Consider the following 21314-nt stretch of genomic DNA (forward strand, 5'->3'; position numbering starts at 1 on the left):
GCTGCACTCTCATACGCCTGGTACCGAAATTCATCCATCTCATTTAATTGGAACAACCGTAGCTTGGTTGCTTCCTCCCAATCCATGTTCAGCTTCTTCAGCGCCCACATAGCTTTGGGTTCAAGTTCAACCGGCAAGTGACAAGCTTTCCCGAATACAAGCTTGAAGGGTGAAGTCCCAATTGGAGTCTTGAAAGCAATCCGGTATGCCCATAGAGCATCATCGAGCTTGCGGGCCCAATCAGTTCTATTGGCATTCACTGTCTTTGCTAGAATACTTTTGATCTCCCTATTGGACACTTCAACCTGTCCACTTGTCTGACGGTGATAAGGCGTTGCCAACCTATGTTTTACACCATATTTCTCCATCAGTCCCGTGAACGCTTTATTGCAAAAGTGGGATCCACCATCGTTGATTATCGCCTTCGGAGTACCAAAACGAGTAAATATGTTCTTCTTAAGGAATCCCATAACACTCTTGGCCTCATTATTGGGTAAAGCCACCGCTTCTACCCATTTTGATACATAATCCACAGCTACCAAGATGTATTTCATTCCACCAGAACTCACAAAAGGTTCCATAAAGTCTATCCCCCAGACATCAAACACTTCCACCTCCATAACAAAATTCATAGGCATTTCTTGCCTTCTGCCGATATTCCCTTGCCTTTGACATTGATCACAGGACCGCACCAAAAGATTAACATCATGAAAAATAGTCGGCCAGTAATAGCCGCACTCAAGTACCTTGGCTGCAGTCCGGTTTCCACTATGATGACCCCCAATAGGAGAGTCATGGCATGCCTTTAGAATTGCCATCACTTCACTTTCCGGAACACAACGCCGAATGATGTTATCAGCGCATGTTCGGAACAAATAAGGCTCATCCCAATAGTACTGCCGAGCATCCCGCAAGAATTTCTTCTTTTGGTAAGTTTTGATATCATCGGGAACTATACCTGTTACTAAATAATTGGCAATATCAGTATACCATGGTGCTACCTCCATCGACACCGCCAATACCCTTTCGTCTGGAAAAACATCATCGATATGAAGCTCATCAGAAGGTCTCCCAGCTTCTTCAAGTCGAGAGAGATGGTCAGCCACCTGGTTTTCAGTACCCTTTCGGTCTTTCACCTCGAAGTCAAACTCTTGCAGCAAGAGCACCCATCTAATCAGTTGCGGCTTTGTTTCCTTCTTTGCCATGAGGTATCTCAAGGCTGCATGATCAGTATACACCACAACTTTGGACCCCAACAAGTAGGCACGAAATTTTTCGAAGGCAAACACAATGGCAAGCAGCTCTTGCTCTGTCACTGTGTAATTCATCTGTGCAGCATTTAGCATTCTGCTAGCATAATAGATCGGGTGCATAATTTTATTGTGCCTCTGCCCAAGCACAACACCTATTGCAAAGCCACTAGCATCACACATCAGTTCAAATGGTAGGGACCAGTCAGGAGCAACAATAATATGAGCAGTAGTGAGACGCTCTTTTAATTCCTCAAACGCCTTCTGGTACTTCTCATCAAACACAAATTTAGCCTTTTTTTCAAGAAGCTTGCACAAAGGATTGGAAACTTTGGAGAAATCTTTGATGAAGCGCCTGTAGAACCCAACATGTCCCAAGAAACTTCGGACACCTTTGACTGAGATAGGTGGAGGAAGTTTTGAAATCACATCAATTTTTGCTTGATCGACCTCGATTCCCTTTTCAGAGATTTTGTGACCGAGGACGATTCCTTCCTACACCATAAAATGGCACTTCTCCCAGTTTAGCACCAGATTGGTCTCCTCACACCGTTTTAGCACTTGACCCAGATGGCCAAGACAATCTTCGAACGAATCACCCACCACAGAAAATCATCCATGAACACCTCCAAGAAATCTTCTACCATGTCAGAGAAGATTGACATCATGCACCTCTGAAAAGTGGCTGGTGCATTACACAAACCAAACGGCATCCGGCTGAACGCAAATGTCCCATAAGGACAAGTAAAGGTGGTTTTCTCCTGATCCTCCAAGGCGATGTTGATCTGATTGTAGCCAGAATAACCATCAAGAAAACAATAGTAAGAACGCTCTGCTAACCTGGCAAGCATCTGATCAATGAAGGGCATAGGAAAATGGTCCTTGCAAGTGGTTGTATTGAGCTTGCGATAATCCATGCAAACTCTCTATCCGGTGACAGTTCTGGTCGGGATCAACTCATTCTTTGCATTCGGCACAACATTGATGTCGCCCTTCTTAGGAACACATTGGACCGGACTTACCCATTTACTATCAGCAATCGGGTAAACCACGCCTGCATCTAGCCATTTGATAATTTCTTTCTTGACGACCTCTTGCATATTCTCGTTTAGTCGCCTCTGATGCTCTACACTTGGTTTGCTGCCCTCCTCCAACTGAATTTTGTGCTCACAGATCCCAGATGGGATACCTCGAATATCTGCTATGGTCCAACCAATAGCACGCCTATACTCCCTCAATACCTCAAAAAGTTGCACAATCTGCTCCTCAGTCAATAAGGCTGAAACAATCACTGGTAATGTATTATTGGGACAAAGGAACTCATATTTCAGGTGTGATGGGAGCTGCTTAAGCTCCAACTTAGGTGGCTCAATGATCGAAGGCTTTGCTGGAGGAGTTGTTCTATTTTCCAGATCAAGACTCAGCTTCTTTGGGTGGTATGTGTATGAGCCCAACCCAACAAGTGAATTAACTGTCTCCTCATATCCTTCCATGTCTTCAGCGTCGAAATTCATCAGAATACCAGCCAAAGCCTCACCCAAACTCTCTTCTTCCATCTTGAACTCTACTGCTTCATCAACAACATCGAATGAATCAATTATCGAAATACTCTCATAAACACTTGGTAACTTCATCCCTTTGCTAGCCTGGAAAGGTCTCCCCGGAATGATAGGAATGTCTCGATCAACAGCACAGTCAAGAATCACGAAATCAGCGGGTAACATAAAATCACCAACCCGCACAATGACATCATCAACCACCCCAACAGGTCTTTTGATAGACCTATCAGCCATCTGCAATCTCATCGTAGTCGGCCTTGGCATCCCCAAACCTGATTGTTTATATATAGCAAGGGGCATCAAATTTATACTCGCCCCATTATCACACAAAGCACGAGAAAAATCACAGTGCCCGATAGAACAAGGAATGGTGAACGCCCCAGGATCTCCCTTTTTCTGCACAGTTGTAGTCGAAATGATGGAACTCACAGTGTGAGTCAAACTCACGGTGTCATGCTGCACCGTTTTCTTCTTGGTCAGCAAATCCTTCAAATACTTCGCAAAACCCGGCATCTCCTTGACAGCCTCTAAGAAAGGAAAATTTAGAGATAACTGCTTCAGCTGATCATAAAACTTCTCAAACTTAGCATCTTCCTGTTTCTTTACCAACCTCTGAGGAAAGGGAGGTTTAGATTTGAAGAGCTGTGACAAAGGGCGGAGAGCCCCTTTTACAGCCTGCTTGCTCGTGTTATCAGCTTCCCTAATCATCTCTGGAATATCAGCAACCTTCCTGTCAGTAGGAATCTCATCAGTAATAATGGGTGGTTCGGACTGCACCCCATTCTCTTCATCTATCGGCTCAAGATCAATCACCCTCTCAACAGCTCCCTGTATTGTTTTACCACTTCAAGTAGTAATGGCAAACACATTGTTCAAACCGCCTCTCCCATTCTTCGGATTTGGGATGGTGTCACTTGGAAGTCCTCCCTTTTTAGGAGGGTGCTGCTCTCTAGAAATATCCCTCATCTGCGACTCAAGCTTCTGAATAGCAGCCGTATGAGAACCCACTGTTTCTGTTAGCCCAGATAAAGTCCTTTCAGACTTCGATTGATTTGCCAGAATCTTTTCAAGCATTGCTTCAACTTTCGAACTACCCTGCTCTGATGACTGCCCTTTTGGTGGTATATAAGGATTTGAACTCTTGTTCCCAAAATTGTTGTTGTTGTTGTAGTTCCCTTGGCTCGCACCACCATAATTATTGTTGTAGTTCCCAGAGTTGTTGTAAGCAGCTTGGCCTTGCTGAGGTCTCCATTGATTCTGGTTCTGATTCTGATAGCCACCTTGGTAATTCTGTCTTTGATAACCCCCTTGAGAGTTATTAACATAATTAGCATCTTCAACCTGCATAGGTGGCCCATCAAGGAACGGACCATCTTGAGCACGGTACATCCTTTTAGGCAAAACTGCATCATCCTCACAAACATTTACCTTCTTGATTTGAGATTCATCAAACTTCTTTGTCAGCAAGGAAATATGTGTTGCTAGTTCTGCCAATGTTTGTTGGGTGTCTTGATTCTCCTTCACTATATTCTGGAGCATGGCACTGCCGTATGGTACCACATCAGCATTGTTTGAGTGTCAAGCCTGATTATGAGTTGTCAGCTTGTCAAGTATATTGGTCACTCGTCGAAAGGTCTTGTTCATAAAACAGCCATCAGTTGCATTGTTGGCTACTGACTGTGTCACTGGATCTAACCCTCGGTAGAACTTCTCCATCAATATATTTTCCGAAAAACCATGATTCGGGCTCTTCTGTAAATACTCCTTGAACCTCTCCCAGGCTTCATATAGTTGTTCCCCCAGTCGCTGCTTGAATTCATATATCTTGTCGCGAATCTCAGCCTTCTTGCTAGGGGGGTACCACTTGGTAAGAAAAACAACTACCATCTCTGCCCATGAAGTAATCGAATTTCGGGGTAGCTTCTCGAACCATGTTCTTGCCTCTCCAGCTAAGGAATATTTGAATAACCTCAACCGAATAGCATCTTGTGGAACATTGTTATAGATATGATTAGCACACACATCCATAAAATTCTGCAAATGACGTTGAGGGTCATTCTCGGTAGAGTTCCGAAAGTATCCCTCAAGTTTCAACAGCTGGTATAGAGATGAGTCAATTTTCACCGTAGTCGCTCCAACTCGAGGTTGAACAATAGCAGATGCATAGTCCTCCTCTGGAACCAGTTCAGCAAAAATATTCTCATCGTCAGATTCATTCGCCTGATTGTTCAACCGATTCACCTGATTACCAGCACGCTATTTAGTAATTTCAAAACCGTATTCCCCGGCAACGGCGCCAAAATTTGATACGCTCAAATTACACCTATAAATGGTATAACGCGGACGTTGTCAAATATAGTAACCCAACGAGGTTGGGGTCGAATCCCACAGGGAATAGGGTGTGAAAAGATTACTAAACTCGTAGATGCTAAGTTCTAGGTCTAATGTCTTAATCCGATGATTTTGATAAAATTTGGTTGTTCTATAACTAATTGCTAAGCTATTGTTTTGGTGGTAATTTAGGGTAAAAGAAACTAAGGTTGTGTCCCCGTTAGATAGAGTGTATGGTCATGGGTATTGGTCTTGATATACTTGCAATGGATCATTATATGAATGCACTTAATCTCTATGTGAATCTCTACTATTTCCCAATAAATAAAGATTATATCTTTCTATGATTTTCCCAAATATAAGAAAGTGATAATGAAGAACGATTAATTATGCCAAGTAAATTCTTCTTATTCCTAAGTGAATTTATTAAACAAAGTTTAAAGCTTTGAGTTCTTGTTAATTATTCTTACCAACCCTAATTATTTTCCCAAATAAATCAGGGTTTATGGCTTTAATCAATGTTTGCAACCATTAAGTATGAATGAAGAATGAAGAATAACTAAACCCTAATAATCCATTATTTGTATATCAATCACAAACCCAATCACAAAACACCCATCATTGGGTTCACAACCCTAGTCAAGGAATTTAGCTACTCATGACAAAGAACAATAGATAAGAAATTGAAGAATTCATAATTGCTAACTGATACGCTCAAATTACACCTATTAATGGCGTAAAGCGGACGTTGTCAAATATAGTAACCCAACAAGGTTGGGGTCGAATCCCACAGGGAATATGGAGAGAAAAGAGTACTAATCGTATTCGATACCAGTCTTTAAATGCTTTAATCCTATTCCGGATAGTTTGAATTGATTGTTGAATAATGTAATTGAATACTTTGACTTAAAATGTAATTAATGTGAGAGAGATACTAAGGTTGTGTTCCCCAATTTGATTAGATATTATGCTTCAGGTTTCAAAGTGATATATTTCTAATGGTTGTTCTATGAATATGCACTTGGTCTCTTAAAGACTTCTTAATGTTTCCCAACAGTTAAGCAGTATTTCCTCTTTATGATTCTTCCGAGTATAAAAGAGTTACAATCGAAGAGTGACCAATAATGCCAATTTAGACTTATTCTTATTCCTAAGTTAGTCTATTAAACGAGGGTTAACGCCTCGAGTCATTGTTATTCAATCTTACCAATATTGACTCTCTTTCCCAAGAAAAGTCAATATAATGGCTTCGGCTAATGCTTGCAATCATTACCCAACGTTACAACTCAACGATAGAATAAATAACAACAACCATTATGCATATATCATAAATAGAAACCCATTCACATAATACCCATCATGGGATTCACAACCTTAGAATTGAAATTAGCTACTCATAATGTTTCTTGACAGAAAAAGCTTAAAGATTAACATAATACACTTACAATGCTAATACAAGATGGAATGAGAGTGAAGTTGTTGCCTTAAATGCTCCAACCACTTCAAGATTAGAGACCTAAGGTTTGTGCCTCTAAAAATAAAATCTGAATAATGAATTAAAACCCTACATTATGTATTTATAGAGCCAAACTTCGCGCCAAGTTTCTGGACAAAAATGCCCTTACGCCGCATTGTTACGGACCGTAACTCAGGTTACGGTCCGTCCTTCATTTCGTCATTTGACCACTTGTTGTTACGGCTATCATGCGACGGACCGTAACCTGTGTTACGGTCCGTCCTTCTGAGGCGTCACTTGTGACTTGACTTGGCAACTCTCTGGAAATTTGGGCCCTGTTACGGTGACATGTTATGGACCGTAACATGAGTTACGAACCGTAACACTACACCGTAACACTAATGGTTTCATTGAAAACTCTCTGGAATTTTAGCTCATGTTACGGACCGTAACATGAGTTACGGACCGTAACACTACACCGTAACACTGATGGTTTCAATGAAAACTTTCTGGAATTTTAGGCCCTATTACGGTTCAATGGTACGAACCGTAACATGAGTTACGGACCCCGTTACGGTCCGTAACTCAAGTTACGGACCGTCGCTTAGCTCCAATTTGTCCGTTTTTTCAGCATTACTTCTCATTTCCGATCCTTAGTTAATCAACCCTATAAAACACAAAAATAACATAAGAAACAATATAAAAACACTTAAAATCAAGCAACACTTCTAGTTACAAGGGCATAAAATGTGCCAAAATTCACGGCACATCACTTACTTTGGAATAAAAGAGGAATTGGTAATACTTGAATTGATGTTTGAATCTTCAAAAACTAGAGAGAATTTAATGTTCTAAGTCAAGAGACAAAAATATATTGAATGATGTCTATTAAAAACCCTACAATGACTATTTATAGGTTTTGGAAATACATAAGTTACAGATTTTGCACTTCAGTCCCGTCATGTTGAAATACGGTCCGTAAATCACTTTACGGACCGTAAAAATGGTTTACGCCCACATCGCTCTCTCAGTTGTGTGCAACTTAACCTTCCAAAATACGGACCGTAAAGTGGTTTACGGTCCGTAAACTGCTTGGTCGTCTTTCACTTTGCTAATCTTAGACTTTCTGCCAGATGCTTGAATGACTAAATACGAGATGGAATACGGACCGTAAACTGAAATACGGTCCGTAAACCTAGCTCGTAAACCACCATCTTCTCAGCTTGACTTTCTGGTTCTGCTATACTTTAACACGACCATGGAATACGGCCCGTATTGTAGAATACGGACCGTAAACTTCAATTTACGACCTGGTTCTGCATTTCAACTGTGATTGTGCCCAATCTGTTCCTTTACCTGAAAACACTAAAAAAAACACGTAAAATCACATAGGCTAGCTTAAAAATAAGTAAAACTTATAGCCAAAAAGCATCGAATGTGGCGTAAAATCACGCCACATCAACTTGCACAGTAGGCGGCTCAACATACTCTGCCGGTGGTGTATAATTGGGAGCGAAACTCAACATCGTCCCTAGAGAGGCAGCAGCCATGGACTCTGTATTAATGTGGCTAAACATCTCTGCTATTTCCTTCACTTCATTAGACTTGGTTGGATCTTGGATAGTCTCCTGAGCCAACCCGTACGATTCTTGATGTCCTAAAGCCTAAAAAAAAATTAAATTACAAGATTTGATAGTGGTCTAAGACGCATATAAGCTCATCAAACATCTAATGGAATGTAATGTACATACCAGTGCCTCATGCCTGCCTGCCATGTGTTGGTATCCTCTATCCACATTATGCGCAGGATTTCCTATGAAAGTGCGCGAGTGACGTCAATACCAACAAAAATACTCTGATAATGAGTCTGGGTCTTGAGTTTCATACTCGGCCAGAATTACTCTTTGTCGACGATTTTCCCACAAAAAGTCTGTTTGTGTAAAATTTTGTTGATCCTTCACTGTTATAGCATACCGCTTGTCACGTTTGAAATGAAAAGGATCAATCTCAACACATGGTTCCGGAATATGTTGCTTCCTACCGAACTGTTTGATAACGCGGTCTACCATGTGCCACTCTCGATAGATCCCACAAATAAGGGAAACCTGCGCCATCCAAATAAATCGGCCACACCGACATCACTCAGGGAGTCCATTAATGATGGCCTCTGAATAAGGCTGCCACACAAACTACGATAGAAAGAACATAAAATTACATGATAATAAAATAAATAAATTACAGACAAGCGTAACTATTATATCAAAACGCCATTAACGACCATAATTATGATAAAATACCTGACCATCTGTTAGGTTGTCCAATACATCCCTACATATGGGTAGCACAACACGTGCTTCATTTTCGCGAGCTTTACGATGAGTCCACTTTCGTGCAAGAGCCGTGTGTGGCTGAAGGGCCCTGAGTGGTGGCTGCATCGGTATAATTCGCTCCCAAGCCCAAACCTATATTAAAAATTTAAAATAAATACATAAAAACCTTATAACTATCAAATAGGGCAACCAAATAAAATTATATAATTTTAAAGGTCACGTACCTGCAATAAGGAAATGAATCCACACACATCCTTGGCTTTCTTCAACGAAGCGCGACATAAACAAGTATACAAATATGACAATGCAGCCGCTCCCTAAGCTTGTCTACTCATTGCTCTAAGGTCACGCATGTCAAGCAAATAGTCTAAATTAAGTAAGTCACCGGACTTATCCGGAAATATTGTGCTGCCACAAAGCCATAGCAAGTACAACCTAACCCGTTGTTGCACAACAATTTCTGGGGTCTGATCTGTAATGTCATCTCAGCCTCTAATATATTCAATTAATTTATTTAGTTCTAACCTACTAACACCATTAAAACAATCCAGACCGGGTGCCCAACTAATAAGCTCATGGATTAATTGTTGTCACCCAACAATACTTATATTTCTAGCATTAACATCATTCAAGGGATTACCATTAACAACCATGCCAAACATGAGCTCAATATCTTGTAATATGATGGTCGCCTCACCCATACGCAGATGAAAGGTGTGCGTCTCAGGACGCCATCTCTCTATAAGTGCAGTGATGACTGCCCAATCATATGATACACATCCTACCTCTACTACTCCCCTAAATCCACACAGGCCAAAGTAGTCAAGGATGCGAGGATGAAAAGGATGACGCTTCACGTGCTTCCAAAATTCGGTATCCGTGCGGCGTGGAAACAGGCATCCGGTCGGTCCTCTCAAGGCACCATCCCACACAGCCTGTGATCGATGTTTCTCCTGGAGTGTTAACACATTGTACACTTCTGGCCCCGGATGTACGCATACCCGTGGAAGCTCCATACCTTAGATAAAAAAAAATTGAAGTCCAGATCAAGCTATTTGGAGTAACTTACTATTAAAAAAATATATATTATTCCAATTTTAGCAGAACAAATATGCACTGGCTAGATAAAGCCAACTTCCATACGTCTTATTTAGAAACCATTGATAGTGGACCATATTAATACCTATAAGGTATAGACAAAATAATTGTCCACCCACTTAGACTTAGGTCCCATATAATAAAGCACTATCATGACATTTTAAGTATCTTTTTTTTGGGCTACTGAGGCATCAATTAAGTTTCACTTTTCTGGCTATATAAATATCACATTAAAGGTACAATGAAAAATAGTTAGTTATTCAGATCTTTTATATAACAATCCACAAAAATAACAGTAACATAACAACAAATTTCTTCAAAAGTGCTACTAAACAAATCGAACCTTTTATATAAGAATGCTTCTAACAATCATATCTTAAGTTCAAATTAAAATAACACAAACATATATCTTATACGTATTAAAATAACACAAATAAAAAATAACAATTAAGATATATAAGACAAACAGATATCCTACATCTACGATAAATATACAATATTATATGAATTAGAAAAAATACCTTAATATAAATAGCACCAAAAGATAAAGATGAAGAAGTTGCTCCAAAAATTAGACTGTAATGCAGGGTTTAAAAAGAAAATAAATGGAGGAGAAGGAAAAAGAGAAGGAGACGGAGACGAAGTTCTGTAACTTCAAAAGATGGAAGAAGAGGCAGAGGAGAAAGGAGAAAAATTAGGGCAACAATGCACAATGAGTCGTGGACAGTACCACGTTTCACAAATATATGTTGTAAAACGTGGACTGATCCACGTTATACAAAATTATTTGTATAACGTGGATCAGTCCACGTTATACCATTAAATTTTTTTTTTTTTGGTTGATCAGTCTGACATTGAAATAAAAATTTGGGGTATAACGTGGACTCCTCTACGTTATACCCGTTTTGGTATATATATTTTAGGCTACCCCTTTAAATTTATACCGTGTATTTTTATACCCTTTAAACTCCGGACTACTCATCTAAGAGGAAGAGGAAGCAATCCCTATCAAAAAAGAATTATTTTTAGGATTTGAACCACATATAACCACTAATTAAAAAGGAATTAACGATCTCATCCATCCACCATCTCATCCATCCACCATATCATAGTGGTCCTATAATTTTTCCATTTTCCATCATATTTTTTAACATGCTTTCATTAGTTTAACTTTTACCTTTTTCCATTCTTCCATCATATTTTTAACATGCTTTCATTAGTTTAACTTTTACCTTTTCTCTTATTCGTCATCAATACTAAAAATACGACTTTCCCAACAATTTTATGACAGTACAAGAAGAATCTAAATGCAACGTCATCTTTAATCAGTTGCTAACACTTTTGTCAGATTATACTTGATCAGTTGCTAACACTTTTGTCAGATTATACTTATCCCATGAAACTCAATCCACCGTCCGCCCCACAATTCCTCTCTATCAATTACTAGTTCTTTCTTTAAGAATATACTCTTCCCCACACAATCTAAAGTTCATGTTCAATCTTTAAAATTTTTAGAATACATTATATTTTTAAAACTATAATATGTAAAAGTTAACATTAATAAGCTTTTTCTTACTTTTTTAATATATATCCCCATCTATATATATCCCCATCTATATGTTGTGTCATCATATCAAAAGTACTGAATTTAGTTGATATAGTGCCATCAACAAGTATAAATTTAGCCATTTGAGCGCAGCCAAAAATATTGTGAGCAACTGAGCATAGTGTTCCACAAAACAACTATATTATAGTACAAACTAAGTGCAAATTGCAACATATATAATGCAATGCCTAAATCAACTACTTTCAACCAACTACCAGCATTTTGGACTTGCACCGCCTAATACTTGGCAATACTACTCTAGTACTCTAAAATCGAGTACTGCTCGCCGAAGAATCAAGATCAGTAACTCCTGCGATCCTAGCTCCGGTCATTGCCAGCTCATCGATAACGACAAACTCGGAGGGAGGTGGATGGACTTTCAAGGAATCAAGAATTGGGACGGTTTGCTTGATCCTCTAGACAATGATCTTCGCGAGGAAATCCTAAGGTACGGAGAGTTTGTCGAAGCAGCGTATAGCTGCTTCGACTTTGACACGTCATCATCCACGTATGCAACATGTCGGTATCCCAAGGATACGATGCTGACACAGTGCGGACTGGGCCAGAGTGGGTACAAGGTAATAAAAAACTTGCATGCCACGTGTGCTGTTCAAATGCCACGGTGGATTGATAGATTCCCCAAGATGGTGTCGCCGCGATCCAGCTGGATTGGTTATGTGGCAGTATGTGATGATGTGGACGAGATTGCTCGGCTAGGTCGCCGAGACGTTGTGATTGCTTATAGAGGTACTGCCACTTGTTCAGAATGGCTTGAAAATCTACGTGCCACGCTGACTTGCTTGCCCGATGACATGGCACCTGAAAACAGTGAACCTATGGTACAGAGTGGATTTTTGAGCATGTACACGTCGAAAATTGAAGGTAATAGAAGTTTACAAGATACAATATTACAAGAAATTGCCAGCATTCTTAGTAATTATAGTGATGAGACTCTGAGTATAACACTTACAGGACATAGCCTTGGAGCAGCCTTAGCTACACTTACAGCATATGATATAACAACAAAATTTAATCACTTGCCAATGGTAACAGTGTTATCATTTGGAGGGCCTAGAGTTGGAAACAAGAGCTTTAGGTACCAGCTGGACAAAAATGGTACGAAGGTACTCCGAATTGTCAACTCTGATGATCCCATAACAAAAGTTCCGGGATTCGTGATCGACGATGATGACATGGCAAGCGATGCCACGCTGACGAGATTGCCAAGCTGGCTTGAAAAGTGCATGGAAGATACTCAGTGGGTGTATGCTGAGGTGGGAAAGGAGCTTAAGTTGAGTAGCAAAGATTCTCCACATCACATTAGCAAAGGAAATGTGGCAACGTGTCACGATTTGAAGACATATTTGCATTTGGTGAACAATTTTGTTAGCTCATCGTGTCCCTTCAGGGCCACAGCTAAGAAAGTAGTAAAGAGAGAATCACGTGAAAGAAAAGCAGCTCTTGTTTAATTAGATAAATTTTCTGATCCTCGTAGAATAAGAATACCATACCCCTCTTTACCAGCCAGTTTTGTTAAAAAAGGAACAACAAAAATTGAAGTGGCAAAAAAGTGTACAGGGCCACAAACTTTTTTTGAGTCCGCCATATCCTATTTCCTGAGAGAAGGGTTTTTCGTTATCTTTTAAGAAAGCCCTCTGCTTATTAATGCCTATCCATGACGAAGAACCCATATTTTAATGTGTATATCAAGATCACATAATCATGAATACAGGATCAAACAAATCTGGATATTTATCTTGAGTAGTCCCTTTAAGTCTACGTACTGTGATACTTTTGAAACCACCTCTACGAGACGAGAAAGTATGATTGTATGAAATTTAATAGGTTTAAGTGCTTTATAAAAACTTATCATTTCTATTATGTTATATTAAAGGGGATTATTGAATGTGCCTTATGCAAGGCTGCTGATGAGGACGTGGACCATCTCTTCTTCAAATGCCCTTATTCTAAGAATTTGTGGACTAAGTTACTAGGCTGGCAAGGAGTGCATCGACAGGCCCTAGGCTGGAATGCAGAGCTAGCATGGGCGGGTAAGTTTGTGACTGGGAAAAATGCTAGAACTATGGTGTACAGAATGGTGTTGGCAAGCTGTGTCTACTTCATATGGCAGGAAAGAAATAATAGGATATTCCAGGACAGCGCTAGGCCTCATGAAGTATTATGCAAGATGATAGTGCAGGAAATACATTTTCGGAGTGCCAGATTCTCAAAACTGGCTGGTGCGCTAAAGAACATGAATTACTACCCGTAGAAGTAATAAGTGAAATCTTGAGTTCATGTAGAAGGAAGTATAATGGGTAACTGGGATGGTCTCTGTTTGTTTGCAGGTTGGGGTATGTCCAACCTTTCTGGGGGTTCAATTTGCTTGTACACAAATCCCTTGGTATATAAAGAACACTTATTTACCAAAAAAAAGGGGATTATTGACTACTGCATAAAAATTTGGAATTAACTCATGCATTGGATTTATTCTAGGGAAAAGGGTCAAATATACTTTTCTATTTTAGTTTATTAGTCAATTTTGCTCTCCATTAGCGAAAGTGGTCAAATATACCCTGCGGTTAGTAAATTGTTAGAAATACCCCCAATTTAACGGAAGTGACACATGGCAAGGTGAAAAATGACCAATTAAATGTGACCATGTGGCATTTATGCAATTTATTTTAAAAACTAATTTCTTAATTAAAAGAAACTAATATTTCATTTTTAAAAACCCTTATAACCTTGCACTATTTATTTTCTACTCCCGCCGGCGGCGGTGACGGAAGTGTTACCTTTGAACAGTTCAAGAGGATGATAACTGGGGCTTAGTTTCTCAGTCAGCTTAATTTGCAATTAATGGCAGGCGTTTAACTGAGCTTATTCCAGTAGATTAGTAGATAAATCTGTCCATTTCGTTTGACGTATTGATTTCTATAATAGTTTCATATGTGGTGAAAGTGTTAATAGGAATTCGATTGACTAAAGTTAGATACTCGAATATCCTTATATCATTCATCCTTAGTTCGAAAACGTCAAATTGCGTACTTTATTTTCTTTTCATTGTTTAGTGACGCGCATTGCATACTTCTTCTTCTGCGTTTCTTTTTTGTTGGTTCATAGTAAGTGCTTTAATTTGATGGGTTTAGATCTTGGAGGGGGGCACAAGAAGGAGGACAAATTCCTTGCTGAACAAGTATGCCATATTGCCATTGATTAAGTTCCGGAAAAATTCCGGCCACCACCACCGGCGGGAGTAGAAAAGGAAGCAGGGGCAGGGTTATAAGTTTTTTTTTTTAAAAAAAAAATGAAATACTAGTTTCTTGTAATTAAGAAAATAGTTTTAAAATAAATTGCCAAAATGCCACATGGTCACATTTAATTGGTCATTTTCCACATCAAACTTGCCATGTGTCACTTCCGTTTAATTGGGGTAATTTCTAACAACTTTACTAACGGCAGGGTATATTTGACTACTTTCCCTAACGGAGGGCAAAATTGACTAATAAACTAAAGTAGAAGAATATATTTAACCCTTTTCCCTTTATTCTATCTACACATATAATTTTTGGACGAATGGAATTTATTTAATACTACTATTTAAAACCATGGAACTTAATTAGCGCGTCTACTTAGCGAAATTGTATTTAATAATATCACCCCAAAGGTAGCATATCGAGTATTAGGGGTGTACATGGACCGGGTTGGTTCGGATTTTTTAAACACCAAACCAAACCAATTGCGTCGGGTTTTTAAATTTATACACCAAACCAAACCAATAAAATTCGGGTTTTCTCGGGCTATTCGGTTTTCTCGGATTTTTCGGATTTTTTTTTCGGAATAGTCTTGATACAATACATATAACTTTTACTTCAAATATTTCTGTCCTAATAAGATACAATTATATAATTAAAGTGTTTCTTAAGAAAATAACACAAAATGTGAGAAGAGTGATAACATTATATTAAAATATTCAACAAAAACTAATAAAATCGGTTAAAATAAATATTGCTAATTAACAAGTTATAAAGAAAATGACCATAATCTAAAAACACTAAGTCATGCTAAAATAAGCACGGCTAATAAGTATTAGTTACATAAAAAGGAAAGAAAACTTAAGTTATGTATTTTCACTATCTAAACTAATTATGCAAAACTAAAGAATAGATATTCAACATTATTGTCATTCCTAGTGATTAATTGAATTTCTTTTGTTAGCGTTAGTGTTGAGCTGGTTTTGGTTTGAACTTTATTTGAGTTACAAATATCCATAGGATTTAAAACTTATTGACATTCAAAATTCTAAGTTCAAGCTTGAATAATATGATAATAGATAAAAAAAACTACGAAAAAATAAAAGAAATATCTATAAATTCTATTACAAATAAATATTTTTATGTATAAAATATTTTAAAAATTGAATACAAGTAATGTCGAGTTGGTTTGGTTCGGTTTGACTTTTTTTAGTTAAAACCAAACCAAACCAATTATGATCGAGTTTTTTTTCTCAACACCAAACCAAGTCAAACCAAACCACTAGTCGAGTTTTTTTCTCGGTTTGACTCGGTTTATCGGTTTGATGTGGTTTGTCGGTTTACTTTGTACACCCCTATCGAGTATATCGACTCACAGAGACATGTGAGAAGCAAAAGCAAGTTAAAAAGTTATGTATTAACCCATCTTTTAAACCAAAGGACCAAATGTATCATGCCAATCTCAACAAGTGGAGAAGGACAAGTAATAACTTTAAATTAGTTTCTTCTCCAACTTTTTGGTGTTGCATCTGGACGGGGAATGTAATTTGCTCTTATTTTGCACCAGTAACATAGAACTGCCTTAGCAATACATGTTATTAAGGTAAATTTCTTGAAAACAAATCCGTCTCAAACTGGAAGAAGAATACACAAATGAACTTTTTAGTTGAATAACTTGAAACAAAATGATATATTCCTCCGGCAATGTGAACATACAAGCAATGATGCATTTTATTAATTCACTTATTACATTGTACAACAGTAAAAAAATGTGAAATTGTAACGAGATTTGTGTAATAGTTTCTCCTCTAGTTCGCTCTGTAGTGGTCGTATCCCTTTCCCTAGCTGCCTCCGCGAAAAAAAATGACTCCGTTCACTATTAACTAATAAGCCATAGCTGTTCTTCTTGGTTGCCTCAGCTCATGATAGTATGACACAACCTAAGCGGACACTGTCACCACTAAAAAATCATTATTTTCCCACTAAATTTCCTACTGAAAAATGTTCATTGGCCATTTCACACAGGGAAAAACCTAAATAGTAGTGTTGTCACACCGAAAATCAGGGAGTTTCTTAGCATTTCAATGGGAACCTATTTCCCACCATATTTTCCGAGTGAGCTGGTTCGGTGGGAATGAGGTGGGACAATCATACTGAATGTCGATGGGAAAAACCTCTATTTCTAGTAGTACGTACATACTTCAAAATCCGGGTAACACTGAGAGATCTACTATTCCCCTTGGCAAGTCTGCTATTTTCTTCAGCAGTGCAAGCCGGTTTGTCCTGATCCGTTCGTCTTCCTGCAATATGCATAACGAACAATTAACTTGAAGAATGGGAGGCACAAGTATGCACTATAGTTGTATCAGCATGCTTCACCAAAACTTTGCAGCTACGTTGGTTCATCGTAACATACATAATTGCTTTCCAGGTGTGAGAAATGTGCACATTGTGTAAATCAAATGAACGAATTGTAGTAGGAAAAAGCTCTTAGTATTATAGTTAAGAAACGAACTGCACGTACAATTCTCCTAGCAGGAAAACTACAGGGCAGAAAAGTATTACAGGGCAGAAAAGTATCAAAACTATCCTTTTCAACTGAGGCGTAGTAATAGTTGTTATAATTGTATTGAGAGTGAATTCTGACATTAGAATTAAGAACATTTCATACTAAATCCAAAACCTTAGTTACACTTGAACATAGTGTACACTCGAAGAGAGAGTGGCTTCAAATATGATGTTTGGTACCAAATCTATCAGAATTTATTTGAATTATTCAGAAAAAAAAAACAATGTCTAGTTGCCAACTAGTGGAGGAATATGCAAATGGAGATGTCTAAGCTAAAACACAGCCATGTCCAATTGCAACTGTGCAGATGTTGAGCTAGAACAAAATCATAAAGATAGCACAAGATAGCAGGCACGGAATATTTGCCGCAAATGAAGCTTGAAAAACTGTAGAGCAGCTCTCTAACATGGTCAATGGACTTTCTTCAAGAATTGAAATGAAGAAATAACTGGGAGGAGCAAGTATCTATAATTTAGGCAATTTAATAGTTTTAGACATTATAAGACAGACTACCCTTCTTTTAGATGAGAGAGAAACTGTATTAGAAAGGAAAAGCAGATTGATGCATGCACCAAGACAGGAAGGCGTTCAATCGGAAGCTAAGAAGAAGAAACTTAACAAAGCAAACATCATACTCTATTCGATGCGCTTCAATTAAGATAGGAAAAAACATGGTAAGCAGAGACTATAAGCCTATACCCTGTTGGATGTGCACGACTCAAGATTATATGGTCAATGCTCAATTTTCTTATAAAATATTTTCTCAGTCTTGCACGTTTATTATATGTCAAATGATTAACTATGAACAATATATTTCTTATTATTAATTAGCAGCTGATTGTGTTAGCTAATCTAGCACATTCGTCTATCAGGCGTAGTAAGTAACTGCTTTACGCTGAATAGTTTCAAGCTCGCATTTTCTGGAAAGAAAGCACACCTGAAACTTCCTCATAGTTAGAGTTACTGATTCCTATTTAATTTAGCACATTCACACGTTCTTAAGGAAGGTCAGGAACTAGCTGGTGGTGGCTCAAGGGTATTAATACATTGTATATTTGTCTTGAATACGTGTTATCCAATCCAAAAGTTTTACAGTGTTGTAGGACTAACTTTAGATTCACCCGTAAGTTATGCAAAGACCATACTTTTGGATGGTGGATGGTGCTGTATTTCCAGACATTTGATCGACAGTAAAGTTGCTACCTTTTACCTTCTCATGTATGTATATAATTTGCTTTTGTCTCTTTTGAGGAAAGAAGGAAACACCCATGATTCTTTCTTACTTTTCAGCAACCATCATTAGCTTAGGCAACTATCATTTCATAAGAGTGACAACTGTCTATACTAAAAGCTACTCAATAGGATGATTGAATTAGGCCAAAGAAAAGAACTTTACATCTTTTTGAACATGTCAACAATGGTGTGTATATTCATTGTTTCTCGATGTACAATAGTTGCCAATATTCATGAATTTTGTATGAGATGATAAACCCTGGGGCAGGTTTGGGGTTAATGCTTGAAATTGACATCCCGCCTTGAATTTTGGGATTGATATAAGCTAATGCAGATTGTTGAAGATTTAAGGCATGACTCTGGCTTTAAAGCATCCACATACAAACGATTCATTCTGCGCTTGGTTTTGATCGTGGGTATGACTCTGAATTGGCTTTGGACTGTCAGCAGTATTGGCTTTGGGAGAAGGAGATTCAAACATCTGCAGCTCAACCATTTCCTTGCCTTCACATATTATCTTAACCTCACAGAATTCAGGTGCATTTAGTAATATCTGATCTGCTGTTCCGCAACCTTTTCTCGACTTTAGTTTCCTTAAAGATCCATCAAAAAGAAATACTTACTTAAGAGGGACGCCAGATAATTAAGATCAACAAGATTCAGAAATGAGGACCTAGCTAGGACGGGACTAAAATTTAAGTGAGATCGATATTAATCATACTTGAGATTGGCTTTAGAGGTGCCCAAAAAATTTAAGTGAGATCGATATTAATCATACTTGAGGTTGGCTTTAGAGGTGCCCAAGATGAGCCTTGTTATGTTGCAGATTGGAATAAGGTCCAGTATGGCTTTCGCTTCCATGTCGCTCTCTATAAGTATGGTGTCAACTTTAACCTGTTGTTGAATGTTCTTTTACATGGTTAGCCTCAAGTCATACATAGCATCACGCTATCTTTGTTTATCAAGAAGCTATGCTAGACGAATGAGTAGCCAATAATCATGTATGTACCTTTGTAGCAGCGCATGCATCAAAAAACTTTTGAAGGAACTGGCGCCTCTTGCCTCTTTCTTGAGCCATGTGGTTCTCCTTTTGCTCTGCACTCACTTGACCTATTGGAATCAATCCCACTGTTATAACCATCATCGTCACCAAATAACAATTAGTCAATGAATGTTGAAGTATACACTACTGTTGAGAGATGAAATTAAAATAGAGATTATGATTGGTTAGCTAGCTTACAAGGAGTAGGGATGTACTTGGTCTCTGGATAGATATGAATGAGGAAAAGAATGGTCGAAGAGTAATCCGGGACAGCATGATTGAGAGTCCAAAGAAGAGCATCCATGCTTGAGTCCTTGCTAATCTTATTACTATTACCACTGCTATGTCCAACAGCAACATAGACAACAGCATGATCCCTGTTGTTGTGGAAATCAAAGGAATATAAACTACCTTCAACTTCAACTTCTTTTATGCTAGCTAGTCCTCTATTGATCTCCAACAACTCACTTGCCGGAACATAACCACCATTACTCCCATGTTCTTCTATTTCTACAATCTCATTCCCTAAACTAGTACTAGTATTTTGTCCTTGACCATCATAGTAACACAGCTCTCTGCTCTTCGTCATTTCTTGGCCTACAATTGAAATCAAATGATGATCTGATTGACCAGACCCCAATATCCCTTGCTTGCTTCAAAAAGATTTAAGTTATTCCATTCCTGGAAAGTTAGTAGTAGTACTAATCAAGTATTAAACAGGTTGTAATTTCACACACACCTTGGCTACTTTTCGGACATCTTAGTGTGCCAACCTAGCCACTTTGACTTTTCCATCTATGTCGGTTTCATTATTCATGGTCCACCGATTTGATTTTTCCTTCTCTATGTTCACGTCTAAGTCAAGAAAGGAGGTGATAAATTTAACAATTCTTGTATTAGAGGGACTGTCAAGAGAATATACGAATACGTGCGGGTATCTCGGCGCCCACCAAGCTACTATGTTGTCCAAGTCTGAGGTCAAATACATTTTAGCCTTAAATTGTATTTGACTATCCAAATAGATGAAAATGATCCTTGAATTTTATTCACATGTTTTTGTACTCATTTTTTATTGCTTCTATGTGAAAAGAATAGTAAGTATAACTGAAATATACATTTATAATAGCTCACAACAAAAAATTATTGCTTCGCTCGAACTAGCTTTAACTTCTTTTTTCTAATTTTCCTTCTTTGATTTTTCGTTGTCTATTTTTTAGGGGCGTTGCAAAATACAATATTGATAAAAAAAAAAAAAAAACAATAAATCGGGTAAGTTAAAAGTTTTGGATTAATAAGGAGCAACTAAATAGTCAAGAAATTTGAAAGAGTTAGCAATTACTATTATTCGTTCAACTCTTGCTGTCTAAATTGCGGGGTTTCTTGAGAACTTAGAATGAAGACAAGAAAACAAAAACTTGTGCAGAAAAGTTGCATCTTGGAAATACTTATGCAGCTGACTGACCAGTGAAATTATATGGTCAAATAAGTTGAAGAGTAAATAAGAAAGGCTTTCTTGGCTAATTCGCTCCCTTTGGACATAGATTTTTTTATTTTTTATTTTTTTAGACCTTTTTCCAAAAAGAAGA

The 21314-nt window shown here is 38.2% G+C and overlaps 2 protein-coding genes and 1 non-coding gene across 7 annotated transcripts; 2 read left to right on the top strand and 1 right to left on the bottom strand.

Moving 5' to 3' along the window:
- Positions 1-4541: 4541 nt before the first annotated feature.
- LOC132600977 (small nucleolar RNA R71) lies at positions 4542-4647 on the top strand. The gene has a single exon (XR_009567431.1). It is a non-coding gene; the product is annotated as a small nucleolar RNA R71 (small nucleolar RNA).
- A 7162-nt stretch (positions 4648-11809) lies between these two features.
- LOC132644484 (phospholipase A(1) DAD1, chloroplastic-like) lies at positions 11810-14508 on the top strand. Its single transcript, XM_060361077.1, has 4 exons — positions 11810-13093; positions 13525-13870; positions 13979-14034; positions 14497-14508. Exons 1-4 carry the CDS (start codon positions 11810-11812, stop codon positions 14506-14508), a joined length of 1698 nt encoding a protein of 565 aa, XP_060217060.1.
- Positions 14509-16597: 2089 nt separating this feature from the next.
- On the bottom strand, positions 16598-20700 carry LOC132645800 (uncharacterized). Of its 5 annotated transcripts, XR_009584185.1 has the most exons (5): positions 19927-20688; positions 19696-19814; positions 19465-19580; positions 18850-19279; positions 16598-17184 (listed from the first exon to the last, which is right to left on the bottom strand). XR_009584185.1 is itself a non-coding variant. In XM_060363005.1 (4 exons), exons 1-4 carry the CDS (start codon positions 20315-20317, stop codon positions 17145-17147), a joined length of 666 nt encoding a protein of 221 aa, XP_060218988.1. In that variant the 5' UTR covers positions 20318-20693; the 3' UTR covers positions 16598-17144. The 5 variants fall into 5 exon arrangements, 4 of the variants coding, with proteins under 4 accessions (XP_060218988.1, XP_060218989.1, XP_060218987.1 ...); XM_060363005.1 differs by lacking the exon at positions 18850-19279 and having other exon boundaries at positions 19927-20693; XM_060363004.1 differs by lacking the exon at positions 16598-17184 and having other exon boundaries at positions 18796-19279; positions 19696-19796; positions 19927-20695.
- Between the last annotated feature and the right edge of the window lie 614 nt (positions 20701-21314).

The sequence above is a fragment of the Lycium barbarum genome, chromosome 6 (assembly GCF_019175385.1).
Source record: "Lycium barbarum isolate Lr01 chromosome 6, ASM1917538v2, whole genome shotgun sequence".
NCBI classification, from domain to species: domain Eukaryota; kingdom Viridiplantae; phylum Streptophyta; class Magnoliopsida; order Solanales; family Solanaceae; genus Lycium; species Lycium barbarum.

Bases quoted from the DNA above. Each gene is read 5' to 3' on its own strand.
- LOC132644484 (XM_060361077.1), top strand. From the start codon at position 11,810: ATGCAATGCCTAAATCAACTACTTTCAACCAACTACCAGCATTTTGGA. The intron at 13,094-13,524 runs GTTTAATTAGAT...GTTATATTAAAG, and splicing joins GTGAAAGAAAAGCAGCTCTT to GGGATTATTGAATGTGCCTT. The intron at 13,871-13,978 runs GTGCGCTAAAGA...GTTTGTTTGCAG, and splicing joins CAGATTCTCAAAACTGGCTG to GTTGGGGTATGTCCAACCTT.
- LOC132645800 (XM_060363003.1), bottom strand. From the start codon at position 20,317: ATGACGAAGAGCAGAGAGCTGTGTTACTATGATGGTCAAGGACAAAAT. The intron at 19,581-19,695 runs GTACATACATGA...ATTCAACAACAG, and splicing joins ATGCATGCGCTGCTACAAAG to GTTAAAGTTGACACCATACT. The intron at 19,280-19,464 runs GTATGATTAATA...TGGATCTTTAAG, and splicing joins ACCTCTAAAGCCAACCTCAA to GAAACTAAAGTCGAGAAAAG.